Below are 22,966 nucleotides of genomic sequence, written 5' to 3' on the forward strand. Positions count from 1 at the left end.
ATGATATTAAATTCTCAAAGAGTTTAAGAAAGTAGATTACTAATAAAGTATCTGACACATTAACATTCAGTCCTTATACTGTTAACAAGCACATACTAGAATATCAAAATTTTATAAATGTGGTCGTCTGCTTCATTTATACAAAAGAATTTTATGTAGAAGATTAATATACAATACAGGCCAAAATTATTGGGGGATTGGGAAGATTTTGGCCAAAGGACCCCAAATTCTGGCTAGACAAGGAATAAGTTCAAGAGATTCGTTGCATATCATAATTACTATAGTCACAATGTACTTGACAAGTGCTAAGAATGTATTATAAGTGTTCTTTTTTTTTTTTTTTTTTGGTCGGTTATGGGGCTTGACCTCTGGGCCTGGGCACTGTCCCTCAGCTCTTCAGCTCAAGGCTAACACTCTACCACTTGAGCCACAGCGCCACTTCCAGTTTTCTAGTGGTTTATTGGAGATAAGAGTCTCGTGGACTTTCTTGCCTGGGCTGGCTTTGAACCGTGATCCTCAATCTCAGCCTCCTGAGTAGCTTTAAGAGTAGGATTACTTTACTGAGTAGGATTACAGCCACTGGCGCCCGGCTTAAGTGTTCTTACTATTAAAAAAATACATGAGGCAATACCTATGTTCAATAGCTACACTTGAAATATCTTATCTCTACTGCTTTTTTTTCATTTGAAATTGAGGAAAAGTTTTTAGACAGTTTCTACTATGGCGCCTCAGCTGGCTTGGAATTCTCCATTCTCCCACCTCAGCCTCTTGGGATTAGAGGTAAGTACCACCATGTACATTTGATATTTGAAAGTATGTGAAAATAAATTCCTTATTGAGATCAATTTATGTTTCCAGGAATTAGTATCTAACAACAACAAAGTCTTCTTACCTCCAGGTTAAGATAAAGTTCTCCCAAAAAGAGTACAAATGCATGAAATCGTTTTCGAGTTGGTTCATCGCCTTTTGCAACTTGATCTCTAACTTCATATTCAGTCCGACATCTAACAAAGACATATTTGTTATAATCACACATGGTTTTGTCTTTTTAAATAGTCAAATAAAATGACTGAGTTTAGTTGTCAATACAGGCAAGTTCAACAATTGAACATCCCAGCTTCCTGTAATAAAAAGTGTTCCCATAGTAGAGATACCTACATTACCTTTTCATAGTAAGTTTTAAGAAACTGATAGGAATAATTGAAAATAATCCTATTAGATAAAATTTGTAGTAGCATTTAAGCAACATAGGTTCTAGCATACTGGAAACAAAGGGAAGAAAAAGCCTAATTTTATTTATTTTTTTTTTTTTTGGGTCCGGTAATGGGGCCTGAACTCTGGGCCTGGGCGCTGTCCCTCAGCTCTTCAGCTCAAGGCTAGTGCTCTACCACTTGAGCCACAGCACCACTTCCGGCTTTTTTCTTTTTGCTTATGTGGTGCTAAGGAATCGAACCCAGGGCCTCAGGCATGCGAGGCAAGCACTCTACCACTGAGCCACCTTCCCAGCCCCTTATTTTATTTTTAACAGGCTTTTTTATTGTGTGTGTGTATGTTGGTTGTGGGGCATAAAGTCTGGGCCTGAGCGCTGTGCCTCAGCTCTTCAACTCAAGGCTAGGGCTCTACCACTTGAGCCACAGCATCACTTCCTGGTGGTTAACTGGAGATAAGAGTCTCAGGGACTTTCTTGCCTGGGCTGGCTTTGAGCCATGATCCTCAGATCTCAGCCTCCAGAGTAATTAGGATTACAAGCGTGAGCCACCACGCCCTGTCCTCTTTTTTTTTTTTTAATTAAGAAAGCATTTATCAGCCAGGCACAGGTAGCTCATGTCTGTAATCTTAAGTGACTCAGAAGGCTGAGAGCTTAAGATCATGGTTTGAAGCCAGCCTGGACAGCAAAGTCTATGAGACTCTTATCTCTGATTAACCACTAAAAAGTTGGAAGTGGAGCTGTGGTTCAAGTAGTAGAGCACTAGCCTTAAGCAAAAGAAGGTCAGTAACAGGGTTCAGGCCACGAGTTCAAGCTCTAGGACCAGCACCAAAAACAAAACAAGAAGCAAACTTCTATCTAAATTGTCTCTGAAGTGTTTTAATTTTTTGAAAAACTTTGAAATAGATACTGATAGCTAATATAAGATGGCCTCCAGCAGGGTGCCAGTGGCTCACACCTGTAATCCTAGCTACTCAGGTGGCCGAGATCTAAGGATTATGGTTCAAAGCCAGCCTGGGCAGGAAAGTCCATGAGACTATTATCTCCAATAAACTACTAGAAAACTAGAAGTGGTGCTGTGGGTCAAGCAGTACAGTGCTTGCCTTGAGCTCAAAGAGTGCAGGAACAGCACCCAAGCCCAGAGTTCAAGTTTCATGACAAAAAATAAATAAAAGACGGCCTCCAACTAAGCTGATAATAAAATTTATTTTAAATCCAAAGTTCTTTTGCTTAGCTAAGTATAATAGTAAGGGGGAGAAAAATCCCCAGTTGAAGCCGGGCGCTGGTGGCTCACGCCTGTAATCCTAGCTACTCAGGAGGCTGAGATCTGAGGATCGCGGTTTAAAGCCAGCCCGGGCAGGAGAGACTGTGAGACTCCTATCTCCAATAAACTACCAGAAAACCGGAAGTGGCGCTGTAGCTCAAGTGGTAGAGCGCTCGTCTTGAGCTGAAGAGCTGAGGGACAGCGCCCAGGCCCAGAGTTCAAGCCCCACGACCGACCAAAAAAAAAAAAAAAAAAAAAAAGAAAAAGAAAAATCCCCAGTTGAAGATACAAAGCAGTTAATTTGGTCTGTATTGCCAATGAAGACTACATCAAATAACTGATTTCTATTGCTTTATATTCATAAAACTTGACCGATTTGCACCACACAATATCCAAAAAGAAATCTTGGAGTTCGCCGGGCGCCAGTGGCTCATGCCTGTAATCCTAGCTACTCAGGAGGCTGAGATCTGAGGATTGTGGTTCAAAGCCAGCCCGGGCAGGAATGTCTATGAGACTCTTATCTCCAATAAACCACTAGAAAACCAGAAGTGGCACTGTGGCTCAAGTGGTAAAGCACTCATCTTGAGCTGAAGAGCGCAGGGACAGCACTCAGGCCCAGAGTTCAAGCCCCACGACTGACAAAAAAAAAAGAATGAAAGAAATCTTGGAGTTTATAATCAGAGTTCCTATAATTCATCTAAACTAATCACAAGAAGCCAACCACTGCCTCTGTTGGTGAATAATGGTATTAACTTCTATTACTAAAATGGATTTTTGTAAGTTTATCATTTTGGTATTAAGATTTTTTCTTTATTGATAAAGTTAAGAAAATTCTGGGAAAGTAATTTGCTTTTATATAACTGATTTGACAGTTTTTCCTTTAAAGACAAAAGCAAAAGCTTATGAAGATTAAATGACTTCTATATAGCCAATTTTTTTTTTTGTCGGTCATGGATCCTGAACTCTAGGCTTGTCCCTCAGCTCAAGGCTAGTGCTTTTTTTTTTTTTTTAATTTAATTTAATTTTTTTTTGTGAACATACGTACAGAGGGGTAAGGCTAGTGCTTTACCACTTGAGCCATAGCACCACTTCCAGCTTTTTCTGCTTATGTGGTACTGAGGAATCAAACCAAGGGCCTCATGCATGCCAGGCAAACACTCTACCACTGAGCCACCTTCCCAGTCCTGTCAATTTTTATATATATGTATATATATGTATGTATGTATATATTTTTTGGGGGGGGGGGGTCCAGTCATGGGGCCTGAACTCTGGGCCTGGGCGCTGTCCCTCAGCTCTTCAGCTCAAGGCTACCACACTACCACTTGAGCCACAGTATCACTTCCGGCTTTTTTTTCTTTTTGCTTATGTGGTGCTGAGGAATCAAACCCAGAGCCTCAGGCATGCAAGGCAAGTGCTCTACCACTGAGCAACCTTCCCAGCCCCTCAATTTATATTTTTAATTTCTTTTTTTTTGTCAGTTGTGGGGCTTGAACTCTGGGCCTGGGTGGTATCCCTAAGCGCTTCAGCTCAAGGAAAGCACTCTGCCACCTGGAACTCCAGTGTCACTTCTGTTTTTCTGGTAGTTAACTAGAGATAAGAATCTCACAGGGCAGGGGGAGGATGGGAAGGAATGGGAAGGGGAAACAAAGGAGGAGGCTACAATGCTTGATAAGAAATGTACTCATTATCTTGCCCGTGTAATTGTAACCCCTCTGTACAGTATTTTCACAATAAAAAAAAAAGAATTTATCAGAGGACAAAAAAAAAAAAAAAAAGTTTTGGGGCGGGAAGGTGGCTCAGTGGTAGAGCGCTTGCCTTGCATGCATGAGGCCCTGGTTTCGATTCCTCAGCACCATATAAGCAAAAAGAAAAAAAGCTGGAAGTGGTGCTGTGGCTCAAGTGGTAGAGCACTAGCCTTGAGCTGAAGAGCTGAAGGACAGTGCCCAGGCCTAGAGTACAGGCCCCATGACCGGACCCCCCCAAAAAACAAACAAACAAACAAAAACCAAGTTTGGAGTGACTAGGCTCAACATAAATAAAAGTAAATACAAAGTTAATATTGAAAAAAAAAAAAAAGAATCTCACGGACTTTCCGCGCCCCGGCTGGCTTTGAACAGTGATCTTCAGATCTAAGCCTCCTCAGCAGCTAGGATTACAGGCATGAGCCACTGGCACCCACTCTTTAACTTTTTTTTTTAAAACAAAGCCAAAGAAATCATCCTTGCCCATGTCTACCCTATGTAACCTGAACCAGCCACAAATCCTGCTTACAAGCTCTATTAATATCACCTCTCCAAGTTAAATACAATAAGGTATTTCTTGCCTTCTCATATTTGTTAATTCCTCATCAGAAATTTAAAAAAAAAAAAACTTGGAAATTAAAAAAAGAAAAGGAAAATAAGCGTTGGTGGTATAGCTCAAATCATAGAGTACCAGCCAGTGAATAGAAGCTTAAGATATATATGAATTTGAATCCTGGTCTTTTGCAAAAAAAAAAAAAAAAAAAAAAAAGAGGGGAGTTATAAGTAGAACATTTAATAAAGAAAAATATCAGTTAGTTAATGCCATTCCAGCTATCTAAACACATTCCTGGCTGCTTTCCTTTCTGTTATAATTTTGCAGCCTGGGCTGAGAAGGTAGCTTAGTGGTAGAGTGCTAGCCTTGAGCAAAAGCAGCTAAGGAGTTCAAGCCCCAGGACTGGCAAAAATAATAAAATGAAACAGCATTGTTCTTTTATATTAGGACATGATGATATATGTAAATCCTTACCAATATATATGGCTGATTAAGTGCAAGATCTAAAACTTATTGAAGCTAACAATTTTTAGTTATAATTGTTCTAATACCATTGCAACCAAGAGGTAACTTCATTCATCTTTTTCAAGGTATGTATGCAAAAATGTGTCTAAATGAAGAACTATACTTTGCTTTCCACTTACTAGATCATGAGCATTTCTCCTTATTTTTAACACTATTGTAGTACTGTAGAAGTGCACATCAGGATAGAATCAAAGAAAATTGGAAGAATGACTCTTAATTATGATTCTATATTAGAATCACATCAAGATTAAACACACACACACACTCAGCCTCCACCTCAGTTCAGTTATACCAGGGTTTCTAAGGTGGGGACAATACCAGGAAGGCACAAGTAGGGAATAGAAATACTGGGGAAAATAAAACATAACTTTTTAAGTATGCTCCTTTTATCTGTTTAGAAGCTATCATTTATATTTCTTCAATTATAGGTAAGGCTTTTTCTTACTCATTCCTAAGAGGTCTCTAATATTATTATGAGTTCATTGCCATGTACTATAAATTTTCCTACTTTATAAAAATATATGTCTTTTCTAAAATCCTATGGTTCATAGTTAACTAAATTTGCTAATGTCTTGTTTTAGAGCTTATAGGTATATCTGGCTTAAAAAGGCTTTACCCTAACCCAAGGTTTTCATTTGTCAACTTTCCCCTTATTTACTGTTTAACTTTTGGGCCTTTAATTTGACAAATAAATTTAACTGACAAATTTGATAAATTTAATGAGTCTTTGATAAATTCAATTTTGTGTAAGGATATAGAAACCCATATTTCCTTTGTATTTTTTAATTAATTTTTTATTTTTGTGTCAGTCCTGGGCTTGAACTTAGGGCCTAGGCACTGTCCATGAGCTTTTCTGCTCAAGGCTAGCACTACAACACTTGAGCTACAGATTCACTTTCAGCTTTTTGGTAGTTAATTGGAGATAAAATGCTAATGGACTTTTCCTGCCCAGGCTGGCTTCAAACCACAATCCTCAGAGACCAGCCTCCTGAGTAGTTAGGATTAGAGGTGTGAGCCACTGATGTCTGTCTTATTAACCTGAATAGTATCCAATTGTGCTTCTAGCATAATTCACCTTTCACATGTGTATTTGAAGTACCATCTTAATTTTTTTTAAGCTTAAATTTTAAATGTCCCAGGAATCTACTTTTGGAATCTTATTCCACTGCATATTTACCAGACAATGGAATATTTTGCAACTGCTGAATTGTTTTTGTTTGTTTTTGAGGTAGGAGTGTGTAGTACTGTGACTGAATCCAGGTCTGTGCATACCAAAAGTGTGCTCTACATTGTATATTGAGCTATATTCCCCCAGTCCTAGACGCACCTTAAAGAATTTTGCTGGGGGCTGGGAAGGTGGCTCAGTGGTAGACTGCTTGCTTTGTATGCATGAGGCCATAGCACCACATAAGCAGAAAAAGCCCCAAGTGGTGCTATGGCTCAAGTGGTAGATTGCTAGCCTTGAACTGAAGAGCTGAGGGACAGTGGCCAGGCCCAGAGTTCAGGCCTCACAATTGACAAAAAAAAAAAAATTGCGGAAATGAACTATACAACTTGTGAGTGGGAATGGGAGGGAAAAATGGAGAGGGCAAGGGAATGGGTGACACTGTCCAAAAAGAACTGTACTCTTTACCTATAACCCCTCTGTATATCACCTTTATAATAATAATTTTTAAAAAGTAAAAAAAAATGGACAAGTGATAATAAACTTGACAACAACCTTGTTACTAAAGACTACTCAAATGAAAATTACCACCTCCCAAGTACTTGTCCCTAAAAAAATAATCCAAACACTGATTCTAAACTTCAATGGAGAAAACAAGCATAGCGAAGAGGATATACCACAAGAAAGGAGAAGGCAGAGATCATTATGGGGAAAAAGAATCACTATATTTTATCATAATCTTTTAATATTATGCAAATAAGAATGGTCCACCTTACCCTCTCCTGCAGCTTTAAATTCTAATACAGTTAGAAGTTTTCCTTTAATTTCATAATCACACTGACCTTTGAAGTAGCAATTGGCGGAAGTTGCCACTCTGGGGGCTAATTGTCAGATGATGGGACAGGTAATTACACAGGCGAGCTCCCATATAAGAGAAATTTGGAATAGATGTGGCCTTTAAAAAAAATTTTGAATGATACACAGATCATTATAAATGCAATTAGCAACATTTTAAAGTTGATTAATATTATGGCTCCCCAAACTACCCTGTATCAAAAAACATACAGACCTTCTTAGGCATAAGGAAATTAGTAAGGTTCACTTTCCCACCCAACTTCACATTAAGAGCTACAAAGTCAAAGGAAAATGTTTAAACCAAGTTCTCTCCCCTATTTACCTAAGGTTATCAGAAAGCAATTAAGATAACGTCTAATTTTTTTTGCAGACAATATGAACAAATAATCAACTCAATTACAACTACAAATTACAATTACAATACAATTACAAATATGGAGAATAGTTCCCAAACTATTGATCTATGTTGCTTCTCAAGAAAAGAAAACACAAACTCTGATGTCTATTAATGCCAATACAAGATTTGCAGGCATTCCCCAATCTCCCGGAGCTTCAGTTTGATTCCTAAAGAGGTACCCTGGCATAAGAAACTAACATATCAACTGGGTAAAGAGGAAATCAAAACAGCTAAGCCATTAAAAAAAAAAAAAAAAAAAAAAAAAGTACTGTAGGAAAACACTATGTATTAAAGATTGTGTGATTAGCCAAAGCATTACTGAGGAAAGTTAACTTCAATTGCAGTTTGCTGTTGTTTTTCCTTGGCAGTATTGGGGATTGAACTAAGGGCTTCCAGGCCTTTTTGTGCTGAATATTTTTGAGATATGGGTTTGTTTCTTGCCCAAGCCCACGCCTGGACTATAATCCATCTATTTTAGGCTTTCATCATAACTAGGATGACAGGCATGCACTTCACCCAGCTATCAGTTGAGAAAAAGGTCTCATGAACTTTTCTCCAGGGCTGTCCCTGAATCTATCTCAGCCTTTGAAGAAGATAGGATTATAGGTATGAGCCCCCAGAGCCTATCTCAATTGTAATTTTTTAAAAATACAAAACATATGGGCTGGGAAGGTGGCTCAGTGGTAGAGCGCTTGCCTTGCATGACTGAGGCCCTGGGTTCGATTCCTCAGCACCACATAAACAAAAAGAAAAAAGCTGGGAGTGGCGCTGTGGCTCAAGTGGTAGAGCGCTAGCCTTGAGCTGAAGAGCTGAGGGACAGCGCCCAGGCCCAGAGTTCAGGCCCCACGACTGGACCCAAAAAAAAAAAAAAAAAAAATACAAAACATAGTTTACTAACAGCAAGTGAAAAATACACATAAAAAGGTTAAAAGACCTAGCCAGTGTCACAAAGGCAATCAACCAGAGACTAGGTTTAACAAATGCTCTGAAGCCTGTCTCCCTGGTAGAATACTTACTGGTATCATGGTAAACTCAGACAAGTCATTTATCTTTCTGTTTAGATATCATAAAATGAGGATATTATCTTGCAACCATTTAAGGATTAATAGGTCACACATGAAGTACTCAGCACTACCAGATATTTAGTAAGTACTAATTACTGTACTTCTTTCTACAAGGCTGTCATTATTCAAGTTTTCTTCCTTACCTGTATTCCAATTTTATTTGTATAGACAACTACTTTGCAGTTGAAAATGTTTTTTTTTAAATATGTTTTTTATTGTAAAAATACTGTATAGGGGGTTGAAAAGGCTTTAAACTGTTTTATCTCTAAGATACATGATTTTTCACTATAGAAATTATTTCTTACTAATTTCCCATGAAAGGGTATGGTATTTTAGCTTTCTCCTGCTCAAGTCACCCTATTCTACGATTACCCATTCCCTCCACTTATTTTTTCCTTTATTTATTTTTTGAGACAAGGGCTCATTTTATAAATCAAGCAGACCTTCAAACTCAACTATGCAGCAGAACTGGTCTCAAAACTGATCCTACTGCCTCTGCCTACCAAGTGCTACACTATGATTATGATGTTATTATTATGTTTCCACTTGTAGGTGGTCATGGAGCTTGAACTTGGAGTCTAAGCACTATCCCTGAGCTTGTGTTCAAGGCTAGTGCCCTACCACTTGAGCTATAGTTCCACTTCCAGTTTTTGAGTGGTTAACTGGAGATTAAAGTCTCATAGACTTTCCTGCCCGGGCTAGCTTCAAATCAAAATTCTCAGATCTCAGTCTCCTGAGCAGCTGGGATTTAAGCCACTGGTGCCTGGCTTCAATTTTCCTTTTTTTGTACATGGTTTTCTCTGGACTTACTGTTTATTCTACTTTTTTCCTTTTATATACTTCTCATTGAAACTATGTTGCAAAATTTACTCTCAGTACTGTCAAACATAACAGGTATGCAATATAATCAGGGAATCCTTTCCTGGAGTCTTCTGGCCTATGCTGTACATTTTGCTACAGGGATCGTCTTTTACCACACTTAACTTCTCCTGTAAATCCCTGGTTCCCAGGCGTTCATCTTTGGCTTAATTCCTCTTTTTGGTGGAGTTTTACCTTTGTTAGCTTCTTGAAAAAGATTACAATAAAACTACTAGAAGATTCTCAGGAAATCTTCTTAACCTCATTCCAACCGTTTTTTAGACTTTTATAGATTGTATAGTATAAATCAGGACTATTTTCAGCTTTTCCCTCTGGTTTGGAACTCAATTATAGATCTACTAAGTTAGTTACCACTCACTCATGTTTCCTAGGCTTTTATCTGGGCTTTCATCTCTTCTTTGCTTTTACAGGTCTCTGCCTTTAAATTCTCATACAGTAATTTTAGTGGTTTTGAAAAGAGATCAAAGTTGAATGTACACATGTTCTGCCATCTTTTACAACCGGTCCTCATCTATTAGTCCCTAGGTATATTTCCATAAATTACTTCAATAAAACTTAAAAGCCACTGATAAATCTATATAGAGAGAATCAATGTATCACTGACACAAAATGTTAAAAATAATGAGCATATATTTAAGAAGTGGCTTTGTGGAGCTGGGAAGGTGGCTCAGTGGTAAGAGTGCTTGCCTTGCATGCATGAGGCCCTGGGTTTGATTCCTCAGCACCACATAAGCAGAAAAAAAAGCCGGAAGTGGCGCTGTGGCTCAAGTGGTAGAGTGCTAGCCTTGTGGTGAAGAGCTGAGGGGCAGCGCCCAGGCCCAGAGTTCAGGCCCACGACCGGACCCAAAAAGAAAAAAAAAGAGGTGGCTTTGTGACAAACATGCAAACAGTTGAAGCTTGTTCACACCCATTCCTGACAAACTATTATCATGTAGCCTACCAGATACCTGAAAGAATTCAGAAAAAAAAATCCTTTTTCTTAATATTTCTTTTCAATTCTTATAGGGCTAAAAAATTAAGAAGCAGGATAGTGCTGGGGGTAAGTGGTACAGCACTTGCCTACCATCATTCACAAGTCTCTGCTTCAGTTCCTAGCACTATCAAAATAACAACAACAACAACAACAACAACAATAATCAGGACAAACAGAGCAGTTATATCTTTCTGAAATCTCAGATACTTCCTGAAACTTAATAGTTGGCTAAGTATCTTGGGGATCAGCAACCAGCTTGGAAACGAAGTAGCCAAACAAAACATTAGAAAAATAAAACACCAGCTTGCTATTAATGATTATATATTCCTACCTTGAATTCTTCTTTCAGTAGTGACTTATTTTATGTCTGATCATCTTCTACTATTTTTAATCAATCTCAAACAAGCCTTTAAATTTGTCTTAAAAAGTTAGTGATGTTTATTGTATTTTTCATCATAGTTTCCCCAATAATGTTACATAACAAATAAGAAAAAAATTACTATAGTGTATTTTTAGTTTCAGATGCTATAAAACAAGGGTAGGAGTGTGTGATACTTTTATATACTCTTCCTTCTAAGTGTTCAAATCTACCTGTATACAGAGAGCCTTGACTATGCCTATCAACTAGCAGTCTACGTTGGCTCCAGCTTTGGATCTCTAGCTATAGGAATTTCATACAAGACAACTTCAAAGCTCCTATGAACCATAAAACATGAACAAATGTGGAGGGAGGTGAACAGGGACCTGGCCTTTCTCAAAAAGTTGCCACTATCTTTGTGGTGGATCCTACCTGGAGGTCACACTCGGAGGCTATCAGCCAACTTACCTGTTGGTAGATGAGTTCTACAAGTTCTTGTAAAGTATCATCTGTTGTAACCCAGACATTTAAGGTCTCTGCAAACTGTTCAATTTCAGTTTCAAAACTGCCAGGCTGCTCTGTAAGATGGTTCAAAAAGTCCTGAACAAATTCTGGTAGAGGATAATCATCACAACCATCCTCATAGGACTCCTGCAGATTAAAAACAAAAATCCCCTCAAAAATCTTAATCCATGCAACTGACTTTAAGTTGTGATATTATGTAAAATAAAATGTTTTTTTTTTTAAGGATTTCTCATGATACTTTTAAAGAGTTTAACAAATTTTCAGTCCACTGAGCTATCCAACTTTTTTTTTGACTAACTGATGTACTTTGATGTAACAAGGGTCCACTTAGCTAGACAGGAGATTGTCTTCTCTCAATCCTGAGGATTCCAGCTAACATTTCCACCACTGGAAATATTCCACATTGTTACTTATCAACCTTATAATTAATGGTAGGAGGCTGAGCAGGCAAATTTTACAAAAGGTTATCAGGCCAAAACAGCATGCTTCCCATTCTCATTGCCTAAGCAGCTGTGTTCAAATATTAACTGTAATTGGCTGATGAATCTTACCCTGCTCCAAACAGAAACCCTACGAAAAAATTATTACTATAATAGAGAAGAACTTTATGAAGGGGTTAAAAATCAGTGAGCATGTAAAAAAACACACACATGGTCAAAAAATACCTTTAGGAAAGCTCTACATTGGAAACAGACATGTAGTCCTAACAGAAAGACTAAAGACCCTTTAATGCTTTTCTAAAGGGCTGTAAGCAGAGGATTTGCATGCACTACCTCATTTAACCCTAGAAAACATTGAGGTAAGCATTCTGTCTCTTCTGTACAGAAGAATCAGTAGCACAGCAGTTCAGTCACTTTGGTTATTCATTGAAAACTATACAAGTATTGCCAGCACTCGAGACTGAAATATAAGGATTAGCCATTTGATGCCCACCTAGGGTACACAGCAAGACCTTGTCCCAAACAAGTAGCAAGCAAATGAAAAGGCTCATGAGTGTTAAATTCCTACTTCTAAATTCCAAAGATTATTTTACAGGCTAGATACTACCATGAATAAGGCAGACTATATCTCTTCTTATATATCCAATGACAGAGGATACATTCAGAGGTGAAAAATATGACTAGCAGAGTCTCAAGTGTTAGTATCAATCAAGACAGAAAGTTGGGCACTGGTAGCCCACGCCTGTAATCCTAGCTAGCTATGCAAGAGGCTGAGATCTGAGGATTGAGGTTGGAAGCCAACCCAGGCAGAAAAGTCTGTGAAACTCTTATCCACAATTAACCAGAAGTACAGCCGTGGCTCAAAGTGGTAAAGTGCTAGCCTTGAGCAAAAGAGCTAAGAGAGAGTACCCAGGCCCTGAGTTCAAGCTCCACAACCAACAGGGGAAAAAAAAAAAAAAGAAAGAAAAACAAATTTTAAAAGTCAGCCATAAAAATATCTGAAAAAAGTATACTGGCCCCAAAGAAGGGGCCACTTGTCCAGAGACTGTAGAGAAAAATAATGGATAAAAAACACAGAAAGTGCACAGGAAGACAAATCATACAGGGCCTTCAGGGCTCACAGTAAGAAGACTGGTTCTAAAGGAAGTAGGAAAACAGGGCAAATAGGAAGGGTCTGAACAAGTAATAACCATACATCAACTTGAGTAATCTAAGCATGGTCACACAGCTAATTAAAACCTGTACTCAATACTATCCTCAAAATAGCAAAGTCTTAACAACTCTGACATTATGTATAAGTATGCTCATTGCCAAGAAATTCATCTACTATTTATAAACAGAATTGGTTAAATACATCCTTGTATTTTCATGTAATTATCAGTAGCCATTTAAAGGAACAAGATATAATTTATATGTATATACCCATCCATATATATATATACCCACACATATATACACACATATATATGTGTGTGTATATATATATATATATATATATATATATATGATTATTTATATAGGCAGAGAAATTTTCTGGATACCTCTGGAGTGAAATAATGTTCCTATTATTAATATAAATATAACTTTATTACAAAGTTGTGAAAGCAGTTAAGCATAAAATTGTACACATTGCTCTCTGTTCTCTCTGCTCTTTTCTAGCTCTTTCTCAGCTCTTTCCTTCTCTTTCCCAGCTCCTTTCTCTTTCCTAGCTCTCTCTCTGCTCTTTTCTAGCTCTTTTCTCTCTCTTTCCTCTCTTTCCCAGCTCTCGCTCTTTCCCAGGCCTTTCCCAGCCACGTGGGCTGGTCCCAGCAGGTCTACTGAATAAACCTACCCCTTACCTGAAAAAAAAATTGTACACATTAATATATTTAATTTTTGTGTTGTTTTTTGTTGGTTGTGGGTCCTGAACTCTAGGCCTGGGCATTGTCCTTCAGCTTTTCAGCTCAAGGCTAGAGCTCTACCACTTGAGCCACAGTGCCACTTCGGGCTTTTTCTGCTTATGTGGTGCTGAGGAATTGAACCCAGGGCCTCATGCATGCAAGGCAAGCGCTCTACCATTGAGCCACCTTCCCAGCCCAATATACTTAATGTTACCACATACGTGTGTAATTTTTTTTTTTAGGATTAAAAATACGCTTAAGTTTTTGATAAACATTTACAAACCAGTAATAATACCCTATCATTAATAATAATGAAAAGCAAAAAAAGGCAAGTCTGGGTTCCAGCTTCAACTATACTAACTTTTCTATCAACTGTCATTCACTTTAGCAAAAATGAAGTCTGAGCCGATTTGAGATCTTTTCTTTCTGCTTGTTCTTTCAGCAGTTCTGGGTTTCAATGAACTCAGGGCTTCACATGAGCCATGCCCTTGGCCCTCTAGTCTTTTCTTTCTCATTCAACAGAACTCATTTAAGAAAACGTAAAGTTTGGCCAGGCGCTGGTGGCTCACGCCTGTAATCCTAGCTACTCAGGAGGCTGAGATCTGAGGATCATGGTTCAAAGCCAGCCCGGGCAGGAGAGACCGTGAGACTCCTATCTCCAATAAACCACCAGAAAACCAGAAGTGGCACTGTGGCTCAAGTGGTAGAGCGCTCGCCTTGAGCTGAAGCGCTGAGAGACAGCGCCCAGGCCAAGAGTTCAAGTCCCACGACCGACAAAAAAAAAAAAAAAAAAGAAAACGTAAAGTTTGGTAAGTAAAAGAAAAGCAGGGGGGCTGGGAAGGTGGCTCCGTGGTAGAGTGCTTGCCTTGCATGCCTGAGGCCTTGGTTCGATTCCTCAGCACCACATAAGCAAAAAGAAAAAAGCCGGAAGTGACGCTGTGGCTCAAGTGGTAGAGCGCTAGCCTTGAGCTGAAGAGCTGAGGGAAGAGTGCCCAGGCCCAGAGTTCAGGCCCCACAACTGGACCCAAAATAAAAAATAAAAAAAAAAAAAGCAAGGGGCTGGGAAGGTGGCTCAGTGGTAGAGTGCTAGCCTTGCATGCCTGAGGCCCTGGGTTCTATTCCTCAGCATCACATAAGCAAAAAGAAAAGGCCGGAAGTGGCGCTGTGGCTCAAGTGGTAGAGCGCTAGCCTTGAGCTGAAGGACAGCGCCCAGGCCCAGAGGTCAGGCCCCACGACCGGACCCAAAATAAAAAAAATAAAAAAAAAAGAGAAAAAGAAAAGCAGAGCTGCTGTGAATATACCAGAACAGAAGATCTGATCCAGAGCCTACCATTTAAAGCAACAAAGGAGGCAGAGGGTTTTTTGAACAGGCATTCTAACATATTTGAATGAAAGCCTGCATCAGTTCTTCAAACACCAGATTTTTCAGAGTACAAATTTCTTTAGACTTCAGTACAATGTCAAATGGCTTCCAAGTTAAAGAGTAAATTTCAAGTGTTACATTTTTCTTAGAATTTGATGACAGATTGTAAGATTATAATAAACCACCAATTAAAAACATACCTTCCACAGTAGGTATTGTGTATGTACTATCAGAGATGAGATCCTAATCCAAGACAGGAGGGAAAGGAAACTGACCGGAGATGGTGGAAGTTAAAACTACTTAGTTTAACTGGATTGAACCAGAGTAAACAAAACATAGTCAAGTTTTTGGCCTCAGCTAGTAAGAAAGAGCTGCAGATGATGAATTATTTTATACTTGACTTTAACATGAGAGTCTCATCAAGTTAAAAAAAATGAAATTCTGAGGAAGAATTAGATTTGAGGGTTATTAGTACAAGGAAGGTTTTGGGGCAAGCAAGGGAGGTATTAAAATGGGAAAAAAAAGCTTCAGGGACTACAATTTTGGGGGTGGAGGGATGATATGCAAGTATAACCACAGAAGTCAAAGGAGAAGGTAAGTGAGGAAGGTGATGTTCATAATAGTAAATATCAATGAATAAATTCATAGGTGGAAACCTAATAGAGAATGATAGTGGCAGCCAGGCACTGGTGGCTTATACCTGTAATCCTAGCTACAAAGGAAGCTGAGATCTGGGGATCATGGTTCAAAGCCAACCCGGACAGAAAAGTCCGTGAGACTCTTATCTCCAATTAACCACTAGAAAACTGGAAGTGGTACTGTGGCTCAAGCGGTAGAGCACTCGCCTTGAGCTGAAGAGTACAGGGACAGCGCCCAGGCCCATAGTTCAGGCCCCACGCCCGGACCACCCTCCCCCCAAAAAAATATAAGAGCTTCTGAAAGACCAAATTGGCAACTTGACATCTAGCATAGGACTTTGCACACTAGGACTTTTTTAATGGAATAGATCATACTGTGTTTATGGTACTGTTTAAAGCCTAAAATGAGGGCTATGGAGTCCATGAATTAAAAGTCAGAAAAGCATCATTAACTGTTGTGAAAATAGTTTTCAATACACTTTGGAGATCAGATTATAAATGTTTGCACAGTCAGTGAGAGGTATAGTATAGAGAGGTAAAGTAATGCCAGAGAGTAAATAATGTCAAATTTTAGAGAATGATACTAGAAGGAAAACTAGGTAGAAGGAAAACTAGGAAGTAAATTAAATGGAGATGATTTTTTAGGAGAAAAGGTATTTAGAGAGGTTTTTTTGTTGTTAGTCATGGGGCTTGAACTCAGGGTGCTGACCCTGAGCTTTTGTACTCAATGCCAGGGTTCTAGAGCCATAGCTACATTTCCAGTTTTTAGGTGGTTAACTGGAGATAAGAGTCTCATGGTAACAAGGCTGACAAGAAATGGACCCATTACCTTACTTACGTAACTGAAACCCCTCTGTATATCACCTTCGCAATTTAAGAAAATATATACATTTAAAAAAAAAAGTATCATGGACTTTCTTGCCTGGGCTGGCTTTGAACGGAGATCCACACATCTCAGCCTCCTGAATAGATAGGATTACAAGCATGAGCCACAGTGCCCAGCCAAGGGAGAACTTTTATATCTCAATAAATTATTTGTAAATTCCTATGTGGGGGGCTGGGAAGGTGGCTCAGTGGTAGAGCGCTTGCCTTGCATGCATGAGGCCCTGGGTTTGATTCCCCAGCACCACATAAGCAAAAAGAAAAAAGCCAGAAGTGGTGCTGTGGCTCAAGTGGAAGAGCGCTAGCCTTGAGCTGAAGAACTGAGGGACAGCACCCAGGCCCAGAGTTCAGGCCCCACTACCAGACCAAAAAAAAAAAAAAACAACAAAACAAAAAATTCCTATGTGGAAGTTTTGATACTGTTCAATATACTATGATTAAATATTCAAAGCATACCAATTTGTCTGAGAAGCAAAAACCAGGAATAGAGCAACTTACTGGTAGCAGTATAGAAAGTAGCAAATCCTATAAATTACTTCGTTTTTTTAAAATTGTTATTATAAGGATGATGTACAGAGGGATTACAATTATGTAAATTAATTAAAGAGTACATTTCGGGGCTGGGAAGGTGGCTCAGTGATAGAGTGCTTACCTTGTATGCATGAGGCCCTGGGTTCAATTCCTCAGCACCACATAAGCAGAAAAAGCCGAAAGTGGCACTGTGGCTCAAGTGGTAGCGTGCTAGCCTTGAGCTGAAGAGCTGAGGGACAGCTGTCCCTCATGCCACTTTTGTCTTTTTTTTTTTTTTTTGCTTATGTGGTGCTGAGGAATCGAACCCAGGGCCTCATGCATGCAAGGCAAGCGCTCTACCGAGCCACCTTCCCAGCCCCAAGAATTCATTTCTTTTTGGACAATATCATCACTTCCCTAGCCACAGAAATTAAGAGAAAGAACTAAAGGGGGAAAAAAGGCTTGAAGCTGGGCACCGGTAGCTTATGCTTGTAATCATACCTACTCAGGAGATTGAGATCTGAAAATCATAGTTTGAAGCCAACCTGGGGAGGTAACTCTGTAAGACTTTTATCTCCAATAAACTACTCAAAAAACTGAAGTGGCTCAAGTGGTAAAGTGCCCACCTTGAGCAAACAAAGCTCAGGGACAGCATCCAGGCCAAGGGTTCATGCCCCAGGACTGGTTTAAAAAAAAAAAAAAAAAAGGCTTGAGCATTTTAAGGATCTAGTCACTTTGATAGCCAAACCTTACATTTATTATTATTTTTTTTTTTTGGTTGGTCGTGGGGCTTGAACTCTGGGCCTGGGCGCTGTTCCTCAGCTCTTCAGCTCAAGGCTATCACTCTACCACTTGAGCCACAGCACCACTTTTGGATTTCTGTTGGTTTATTGGAGATAAGAGTCTCAAGGGGGCTGGGAAGGTGGCTCAGTGGTAGAGTGCTTGCCTTGCATGCATGAGGCCCTGGGTTTGATTCCTCAGCACCACATAAGCAAAAAGAAAAAAGCTGGAAGTGGCACTGTGGCTCAAGTGGTAGAGCCTTGAGCTGAAGGACAGCGCCCAGGCCCATAGTTCAGGCCCCACAACCGGCCCCCCCCCCCAAAAAAAAAAAAGAGTCTCATGGACTTCAGTGCCTGGTCTGGCTTTGAACTGTGATCCTCAGATCTCAGCCTCCTGAGTTGCTAGGATTACAAGCATGAGCCACTGATGCCCAACCAAACCTTAAATGTTTAAGAAAAAAAGAATTAGACATCCTGGTATAGTGTACACATTGTAATCCCAGCTACTTGGGAAGTAGAGATGGAGAGAATCATAGTTGGAGGCCAGTGTGGGCAAAAATTTAGTGATGCCCTCCATCTAAACAAATAGCTAGGTAGTGGTGAAGCATGCCTGTAATCCTAGGAAGCTCTGGATGTCTCAGGAGGGTCTCAGGACAAAAACTGGACTCAATCTGAAAGTAAGTAAAAAAGGTCTGGAGAAATGGTTCAATTTGAAAATTGTTTATAGCAAGAAGAGAAGAGAAGAGGCAGGGGCAAGGAGAGAGAAGGGAGGAGGAGGGAGGGGAAGGAAGAGGGGAGTGGAAAGAAGATGGAAGGAGAGGGAGAGCAAGGAGAGGGGAGGAGGAGGAGGAGGAGGAAGAAGAGGAAGAAATTGTGCAAAGAAAGCAGTTTTCAGGAAACTGAGGGAGACCACTAGAGAACAGGCTACATCTAGACAGAAATTTTGTCTATTTTATTTGTTGATGTACCAGTGTTGTTTGACTTACACTAAATATTCACATGCTTGTTGATTAAGTAGATACAGCTAACTTTGGAGTATGGTTACTATAAAGAAAAGTTTCCCTCATACGATTTTATCCTGTGAGTCAGGAGCAAAACAAGAGTTCTGTGACTAAATGGACTGAGAAACACTTTTAGCTTTTACAGAGGGTAAATGTTAGTGTAAACTAAGAAGGCTAAGAGAACATACTAGAGCAGGTAGCAAGCCAAAATGGCTGTGGAATCCAGGCTGGCTACAAACGAATGAAGAAACTCAAGCGTTTGTTAAAATTACATCTCTATTCTGCACTAGCCAAGTTTTGCTATCAAAAGGTCAGTCTACTACAGCCAGTTCTTACACTTTCAACAGAAAAAAGGGAATTCAGATTTCCAAGTATCTAATACAAATGTTGGTAATTAAGTAAAACAACCTACACTCTGAAGACCAAAGAAGATACACCTGTGGACCACATAGGCTTCTGCTCCACAATCTGTTCTGGTATAATGAGATAGAAGGAACAAAGAATTTCCACAAGGCAACAGAGGCTCAAAATAAGTTGACTTGACATTGCTCCACAGCCTAGGAGAGTCACTTAACTACATACAGGACTCCCATTATAAAACAGACCAAATCAACAGGCAGAAATACAAATGGGAACTGTTTATGGCTCCTAAGAAAAACATCCTTAAGAGTTTAGTCAAGCACTCACAGATCTCCAATGGTTCCAATGGTTCCCTCCGGCTCTGAGCCTAATACTATTTTCTGGCAAGAACCCAAGCTGTTTTCATTTCTATTTTACGTGATAGATAACTTTCACCTCAAATCGTAACCTTTTCGCCCCAAAATGATTGATCGTCCTTACAAGTCTATACTTTCTCCTTGCCAATCCTAAGCTTTTTCCTCTATGACACACGGAGGTTCTACATCTTTTCTTCATACTTTTCCTATCTAATATGTACAAAGTCAAAGCAGGTTAAAAAGAAAGTTTTCCATCAGTAGTTATAAGAGAAAAAACTGAAACCACAACTAGATAGTATATGCCTGTCAGAATGGCTAAGCTAGAAATCCAAAGTGTTGTGGAGGAAGAACCAATGAAAGCATATGCTACTCAAAACATACAATGGGATATCTCAAAAACTATATGGCAGTCTTTACTAAATCTGGCTATCCTATGTTCCAGCTATTCTACTCCTTATATGTACCAAGCCAGGCAAAGACAGGAATAGTAATCCTATTCATAACAGCCCAGAAGTAGAAGCAAGTCAACAAATGGGACTCTAATGTGAGCATGCAATGGCATATTATGAGAATAAATCATCTTAAATTATATGTTACATGAATTAATTCTGATGTGAGACATAAAATACATTCTGTATGGCTTCATTTACATAAACTTTGAATGCAGGCAAAACTATCTGAAGTCAAAACAGTGGTCACAGACAGACATAGTGGCACATGTGCATGTAATTCCCCAGCTGAGACAGGAAAATCAGAACTCTGAGGCCAACCTTTGCAACACAGCCAGATTAAGCTACTACTTATCAAGAAGCAAGCAAACAAAAAAAAATGTAGTTACCCTTTGATTTGTGTAATGATTAGAAGGGTTTTAGAGATGCTGATATTAACTGAGATGCTAGTTACTGGGTGTTCACTCTGAAATTTTGAGCTAGTCCTGATGAACACCATGTTTCAATAAAACTAAGAGAAGCCTTACTCTAAAATATTGGTCTTTTTTTTTTTTAAGCTCCTCTAGTTATTTACAAGTTATCCCTACACATTTTCTCATCTGGGTTTACCTAGCACAGAAATTCCCACACATCCCAACTGTGCTTTCTGCTCTCTTACTGACAAAGATGAAACTTAAAAGGATTTTTCATACCTAGGTAAACACTATCAAAACTCCTTACATTTCTGCAAGTAGGTAAACTAGCACCTATTTTAACCATCATTAGAAATGACATTAAAAAATCATTAAACAAACTACCTTGTACAGCAAAACCAGTTTAGTATGCTCAAGCCACCGATGAATCATCCATTATTTTGATAAAATCAAGCAAAAAAAACCAAAACACATTATTTTGCCTGGCCACGACTCTACAGGTTGTCTAAAAAGTCTGGAAGTGGATTTAAATTTTACAAACTGAAGATGTCCTTGCCAGTAAGTTAACTACATCAGGTTTATCGGCTTACTGATGGTCTGAAGGCGCTGAAACACAGCAGTAAACCAAGCAGACAGGACTCCCTACTCTTCAGCTCACGTTCCCCTGAATGGAACTGGATCGTTTATTCCGGAGCCGTGTCCTCATCCGTTCAATGAATTCAAGATAAAACACACGTTATGTGGAGGGCAGAGACGCAGGCCTGTCGATTCATGGATGACCACCGCATCCCGGCCCGATCAACCCAGAGCGGCAAGGAAAAGGGCGCACTCACCGTGTAGTTGGGGGCGCACTCACCGTGTAGTTGGAAGAATAACCTGAGGGGTAAAATTCGGGGGCGTTGGCAGACAGCTTCGACATCAGCACGGGAGCCACCACCACCTGGGGCTTGGCCATGGCGGACCCGGGGTTCGGCGCGGGGGGGTTCTCCTGTGAACTGGGCGGGGCTCTCGGGGGCTTCGGGGGTTCTGAGGAGAGAGAATCAACAAAAGTGGCGTTCGCTTCATTCATTCCTTTGTACGACAACTTCGTGGCGACGGCAAGCCCGCCTCGGGGAGCCACCGGGTTTCTATTTACCGACGTGCTGGCTCACAGCTCACGCCAAGAGACTCGAGCGCCGGCAAAACCGAACAATAGACCCGCTTCAGCTCCGGGGTGCGACACCTGCCTCCCCGGGCGCGCCGGGGGCTTCTCCCCCTCCCGCTCCCTTCTAAGGAGTTGGTGACAAAGAAAAACAACAGACACACAGAGAGCGAGCGAGCGAGTCCGACCCGCGGCGGCGGGCGCCCCGACTTCCTCCCGGGACCGCAGAACTCCGAGACGCGCGGCGCCCCTCCCCCAGGCCGGCGCACAAAGGATTCCGCGGCCGCCTTCCACGCCGGGTTCCGGGCCCGTTCCTACCCCGCGCCGGGCCGGGCCCGCGCGGGGGGATGCTTTCGGGGAACCGCGGACGGAGGAGACCGCGCGCCGGGCCTCGGCACGCCCGGGGTGTGGAGGGGGAGAGGCCGTGGGGAGTGGGTGTGGGGAGGAGGGAGGCGATGATGGCCCCGGAGAACCGGGTCCTCCAGAGCTGCTCCGTACCTGGGAGCGCCCCGGGTCGGGGAGGCCGCTCGGAGCCGGAGGGGACCTCGTTCTGGGCCCCTGGCGGCGGGGCCGTCCTGGGCTGGCGCAGCGGCGGCGGCTGCAGGAAGCCCGGGGCTTTGGGCTGCGGCGGCGGCTGGTGCCGCGACCGCTCCGTAGGCCCCGCTCCGTTCGGGAAACCGCCGCCCTCAGGCCCGCCCCCTCCGCGGCCCAGGCCCCAGCTCCGGCCCCGACCAGCACCTGGAGCCCGATCGAAACCGTCCGACATGCTCCTCCTCCACCTCCGGGGGCCGCCGCCGCTGCGCTCCGGATGGGGGGCGGGGGCGGGGGGTAGGGAGGCGCCGCGGGCCGGCTCGGCGCTGCACCTCACTCAGGCCTCATGGAGGAGGAGAGCGGCGGGGCCCTGCTCGACTCCTCCGCGCCACGGGCGGAGCGGACGGCAGCCCGAGCCCCCGCCGCACCCGCTGCTCTACAGCGCCCGCCCCCCCTCGCCTTTTTTTTTTTTTAATTCTCTCCACCAACCCAGTTCCCCCGTCCGTCCGCCCGCCCGCGGCGCAGCGGGGGCGGCCGAGGCCGGCCACAGCGGCCCCCCGCGGCCCGGAGGCCTCGGGGCTCGCCCGCCGCCGGCTCCTGGAGTTCTCAGATGGCCGGCGACCGTCGCTAGGCCGCTCGGAGGACGGAGTCTCCAGACTCCCGGATGGCCGCGATTGGGCTCCGGCATTCCTCCGGCTCCCCCGGGAAACGTGTGG

The 22,966-nt window shown here is 41.6% G+C and overlaps 1 protein-coding gene across 2 annotated transcripts in view; it reads right to left on the reverse strand.

The window, feature by feature from the left end:
- Paip1 (poly(A) binding protein interacting protein 1) overlaps nt 1–22,680 on the reverse strand; it is a 39,883-nt gene extending 17,203 nt beyond the window's left edge. Inside the window, exons 1-5 of one of the 2 annotated variants that reach the window (XM_042690567.1) lie at nt 22,218–22,680; nt 21,435–21,604; nt 11,451–11,633; nt 7,299–7,411; nt 893–1,004 (exon numbers count right to left, since the gene is read on the reverse strand). In XM_042690567.1, coding sequence (XP_042546501.1) covers nt 893–1,004; nt 7,299–7,411; nt 11,451–11,633; nt 21,435–21,604; nt 22,218–22,485 — 846 coding nt within the window. In that variant the 5' untranslated portion in view covers nt 22,486–22,680. The remainder of the gene's footprint in view (nt 1–892; nt 1,005–7,298; nt 7,412–11,450; nt 11,634–21,434; nt 21,605–22,217) is intronic. The other variant, XM_042690568.1, reaches the window with a different exon arrangement.
- Between the last annotated feature and the right edge of the window lie 286 nt (nt 22,681–22,966).

Source organism: Dipodomys spectabilis, unplaced genomic scaffold (assembly GCF_019054845.1).
Source record: "Dipodomys spectabilis isolate Male_0828 unplaced genomic scaffold, ASM1905484v1 ptg000138l, whole genome shotgun sequence".
NCBI lineage: Eukaryota > Metazoa > Chordata > Mammalia > Rodentia > Heteromyidae > Dipodomys > Dipodomys spectabilis.